This window comes from Arachis ipaensis, chromosome B05 (genome assembly GCF_000816755.2).
Source record: "Arachis ipaensis cultivar K30076 chromosome B05, Araip1.1, whole genome shotgun sequence".
Lineage (NCBI taxonomy): Eukaryota > Viridiplantae > Streptophyta > Magnoliopsida > Fabales > Fabaceae > Arachis > Arachis ipaensis.
Genome location: NC_029789.2, coordinates 1,546,184 through 1,551,530, shown reverse-complemented (window position 1 = coordinate 1,551,530; position 5,347 = coordinate 1,546,184). Strand labels below are relative to the sequence as shown.

General features: G+C 35.2%; 1 protein-coding gene across 1 annotated transcript in view; it reads left to right on the top strand.

The window, feature by feature from the left end:
• LOC107642361 (probable xyloglucan endotransglucosylase/hydrolase protein 30) overlaps nucleotides 1–1,209 on the top strand; it is a 4,688-nt gene extending 3,479 nt beyond the window's left edge. The window contains exon 4 of the mRNA XM_016345686.2: nucleotides 428–1,209. Coding sequence (XP_016201172.1) covers nucleotides 428–956 — 529 coding nt within the window. The 3' untranslated portion in view covers nucleotides 957–1,209. The remainder of the gene's footprint in view (nucleotides 1–427) is intronic.

The following is a 5,347-nucleotide window of genomic DNA, read 5'->3' as shown; positions in this document are numbered from 1 at the left end:
AAGAATTTTTACAATTTAAAATTTTTTTAATTAATTTATAACTATTTAAGTAAATAAAACAACTACCGTAAACAGTAATTTATTAATATGTCAAAACCGTTTAAACCAATTACTTAGATAGTTGATCATTGAATTAGAGATTATCAAGCCATGAAGGGATGTTTTATCCTTCTAACAAATTGTTAGACAGAAAAGGGTAATGCTAGGTAGACAAAAAAAACAGCCAAAACTTGCTTTATTTAACATTAATTAATTGTCGCAACAATTAATGAATACTAAATAAGATAAGTTACGGCTGTTTTTGTCTGATTTTCTTTGGTTACCAAACATTTCCGGACAGAAAAATATATTTACTTTTTTCTAATTTGAAATTAGGCATAAATATGTTTAATAATAATTTTAACGACTATGTATGAATTTATTTCAGATTTTACATTGATGAAGTTCCAATTAGAGAGGTGCTAAGAAGTGCTGAAATGGGAGCTGATTACCCATCTAAACCAATGTCATTATATGCAACAATTTGGGATGCATCAAATTGGGCCACTTCAGGTGGAAAGTACAAAGTGAACTATAAATATGCACCTTTTATAGCCGAATTTAAAGACCTAGTCCTCAAGGGTTGCTCCGTTGACCCTATTGAAGAGTCCACCGTGGCCGGCCGAAGCATTTGCTCCGACCAACACGCCGATCTTGAGGCACAAGACTATGCTGCCGTGACCCCAAGGCGCCGCCTAGCGATGCGCCGGTTCCGGCAGCGTTACATGTACTATTCTTATTGTTATGATACATTAAGGTACCCTAATCCATTACCTGAATGTGACATTATACCATCGGAGAAACAAAGATTTAAGGAGACTGGAAGGTTGAAATTCGGCGGCAGCCACCGCCGGCAGTCTCGGCGGAAGGGCCGGACTACAACTCCGGTGGATGATGCCGATCAAGGTGATATGTGATGAGTGATGATTGGGTTGTAAATAATAGTGTCCAATATAATTTTATATATGGTTTTTGTCTATATATTTAATTGTTTGAAACCATAAATAAACCAAGTGATTATTTTTAGGTCCATTTTTTTTCTTCTTCTTTTATTTTTTATAATATGTTTGGTGTTATGTTAGTGTATTATATATGTGTATGTGGTTGCAGTAGGTGGAATATATATTTACATGAATGAGTGCACAAATGAATAAGTCCAAGCTTTGTGTGTGTCAAGAATTGCATTGCCGGTCACTAATTATATTATTTGTGTGGTTGGTTTCTCTATTCATCAATTAATTGATAGTGGTTTAGGTTGTATGTTAAATACAAAATTAGATTATGCTTTAACTTCGACAATTTTTTATTTTAAAGACTATATTATAGGGTTAGTTAGTGGGAGCTAGGGAGAGTAAAATTATCATTTGTATCCATGAAAGATATAAATGCTGACAAATGTATCCATATAAGAATAAAACGATAATTGTACCCACGAAAGATAGCTTCTGTGTGCCAAGAATACCCTAACGGACCAATTGTGTAACCAACGTTCGGGTACTCTTGGCACACGGAAGCCATCTTCCGTGGTTATAATTGTCGTTTTATTCTTATATGGGTACATTTGTCAGCATCTATATCTTTTATGAATACAAATGGTAATTTATTCAGTAAAATTAAATATAGGTGATGTTACGTTTTTTTTTTTTTAGTCTTCACACGAAAGATATAGTAAAATTTAGAATTGGAATGATGTTAAGAGACAATATTTTTAATGAAAAAAACATAAAAATTGATTATTATTGACTTAAATATAATATAAATATACAATATAAAAATATTCATTACTACATTTCAAAAATCTGAAATTCAAACGAGACATGTAGAAAGTTAATCATATATAAAGTGTAAGTTCATCAATCATATTTATAAACATGTTATTAGTTATTACTCTAAAAATAATATATGGTCATTTCTATGAAAGAGAGAAATTAAATGATTAAATTAATTAAGAAATGAAAAATTAAAGTTAGACGATCTATCAACCATTATGAATAATGTTTTTCCTTTATCCAGTAGCTAGTAAGTGGCAAGTAGTGCGTTGTTTTCTTTCAATTTTAAAAGCATTAGAATATGCAAAAGCCGTCCTATTGGCCGAGAAGAGTGAGGCATAGAAATTTGAAAGTGATTAGTGTCATAAAAGTTTTTGGCTCTGAAATGACATCGAACCTACCTGTCGCTAACATATATGCTAATACTAATTAATTATATTAACCAGCTAGCTATATATAGTGTTTTGACACATCATTTGGATAATGAACTATGATTAAGCACTTGACAAAATAACAACTGCTCGATGTGATGATACATTGTTATTAGACGGAAAACTTTAAAGATGAAAAAAAGGTGTTTGATTATTACTATTACCTAAATTATATCCTACAAACTGTTGATCGAAAAAATATTTTCGATAAGAGTGAATTAATTCGGAATGAGTCAGGTATAGTCTCTCGAAAAGATATACGCATGAGTATGAGGTTGGAAGTAATTGACGTTGATTTGGATTTCGATTATTTTGTTAATCAGGTAGGCCTAATCGAATAGGAGATTCAATTTGAGAAATTGAGTAAGGTTTTCGATGAACTAGTCGAATAGTCATAGAAGTGGAAAAGTTAATGGCTTCTATTACACGAGAAAATCATGGGGAATATCTACAATCATGCGGCAGGAACGGTTACCAAGAGGGATTGCATTTTAAATTTGTAATTTTGTATTTAATTGTAAATTAATTGTCGGTTATGTAAGATTAGTTTATAAATACTAAGAAGTGTTAGGAAATAAAGGTTGGAACTTTTATTCAGAAAACACTCAAGCACACTCACATCTCAGGAAATTCATGAGTCTGCAATCGAGTAACTTTTCTATAGAATTCTTTCCATATTTTCATTCTTTCAGTTTATCTTTCTGTAAATTTTACGTTTCAAGCAAATTTATTTTCCAAGTATTCTTTATCTTCATCTTTGTTCAATTTACATTTCTACATTGTTCACTTTTAATTTAAAGTCTTTTGATCCAGTCAAAGGCATTTTATCGTTTTCCTTTAATTTCAACATAAACTTTTATGTTTTCTTTTCGAAAACCTTCCTTTTATTCATTTCTCTAATTTATCAATTTTAATTTATTTTTATTCCTAATCCCGATCTAATCGAAGACGCTTTGATATATTTTTAGAAAAGAGAAGTATGTTTCACTCCTAGATCATTGGATATCGAACCACCATCGATTTGCTAAAAATCGACAAAATACAAACTGTTCATACCCTGACCCAATAAATAGGGCCCAAGATCTAAGCAAAGAAGCCCAACCCAAAGGGTTGGCCCTCCTTCAGTACCAGCCTTCGTCCCAGAAGTCGGTACTAAACACGACCTGCTCCAAAGAAGTCGGATACGAGGGTTAGCTGGCAGATAACACTCATTCGAATGAGTAACTGTCCCTAAAAACTCTCTAACCACTTCATAGAGCCATATCTTAACCTCCCTAAGATATGGGAACGGTTATCCGCCTAAAAAGGTGGCACTACTTCAGCGGTGGTTATTGGTTCACCACTATAAATACCCTGACTTCCCTCAGGTATCACTAAGTCCAATACATTCTAAACTTGCTTATACCCTTGCTAACTTAGGCATCGGAGTGTCTTTGCAGGTACCACCCCCCATTCTTTCACACGTGCAAGTCGGACGGAGGAACACCGAGGAACAGATCTACTCGAAAGCCACCTCCTTCATACGTTTGGGCCAACCAACGCCATCCGGCCCATTAATCTCCGGTTACCCACCGTAACATTGGCGCCGTTGCCGGGGACCCGAGAGATCAACCAGTGATGGCGGAAAGATCCCCTGAAGAAGGTCATGTGGAGACAGATTCTGATCAAGAGAATTTGAACACCAGAAACAATGAAGCAGATCAGAACCTCCACCAGGAAGCTAATGATCAACATAGGGAAGGCACCTCCGGAATCAAAAATCCGAAGACGAACTCCTCGGAGGGGCGCGAATCAGAAAAAGAAGGACCCTCCCACACTAGTGAGCTTATGGGATTAATCCATAGCCGCCTCGAGCAGCTAGAACAGGAGCGGGAACGACAAAGGGAAGCTGAAAAGAACCTAAAAGAGGAGATGGAGCGACGAAAAGAGTTAGAAAGAAAACTCTTAAAATTAGTAGAGGAAGAAATTACAATAGGTTGAGAGGAAGTCCCGACGTTCCGAGGAGGAGGAGGGGGAGAGACAACCATTCTAACACCTCCAGACCTGGCTCGAGACTTTGCCTTGGCTTCCTGAACCCTCTGGTAAGACTCTTGAGCATTCTTCTTTGCCATCTCTGCAAAAACAAAATGATAGCTAAAATCAGATAAAGTCGGTAAAAGAAATCGCAAGTCGGAAATAAGCAAGAAGTGCAAAAAGCTACCTAATTGTGGCTGGACAAAGGCCGGCGACCCCTGGAGAAATTTTTTAGTATCCAAGTATGGGGCCCTCCCCCACACTTCTCGGAGGAACCCCACAATGGCTACCTCGACCCTCACCCTTGCTAACTTAGGCATCGGAGTGTCTTTGCAGGTACCACCCCCCATTCTTTCACACGTGCAAGTCGGACGGAGGAACACCGAGGAACAGATCTACTCGAAAGCCACCTCCTTCATGCGTTTGGGCCAACCAACGCCATCCGGCCCATTAATCTCCGGTTACCCACCGTAACACAAACTATTTCAAATTATATATATGGTTATTAATTGTTAACTAGATTAATGAAATTCTTATTTTTAAATTATTATTAGAATACAGATAGCTAGCAGCTAGGTACAAATAAAATTGTTATTTAAACCTAAGGAAAAGCATAGTGGAATATACACTATTTTATTGTCAATTAATTAAGAAAATTATCCCATATAATTGCATCAATTTACGTATTCGAAGTTAATCTATAACTTAGCATGAATATAGTACTAAAAGTAAATTTGTCTGTAAAGAAAAAGTATACGAGGAAGTTTCATAAAAAGGCAGTGAAATAATACCGATAGTATAGTTAGTATATAGGGTTCGTTGTACCAACTAATGTTATTATTACTTGCTTAACCAGCTGGTTTTTATCTTTTTTTTCCCCCCAATTATTAGTGCGTGCTTGACCAGTTGCTATGCTAAGTTATAAAATATAATCAATATTTACTATTCATTCATGCGAAATATATGCGGGAGTAATTTAGATAAGGAAAAGTATAGGTACTAATATGCTGCCAACTTATTATATATTAAACATATGTATAAAGAAATACATTCAGAAAAAATATATATAAAAATATTTTTATTAGATATAACTAT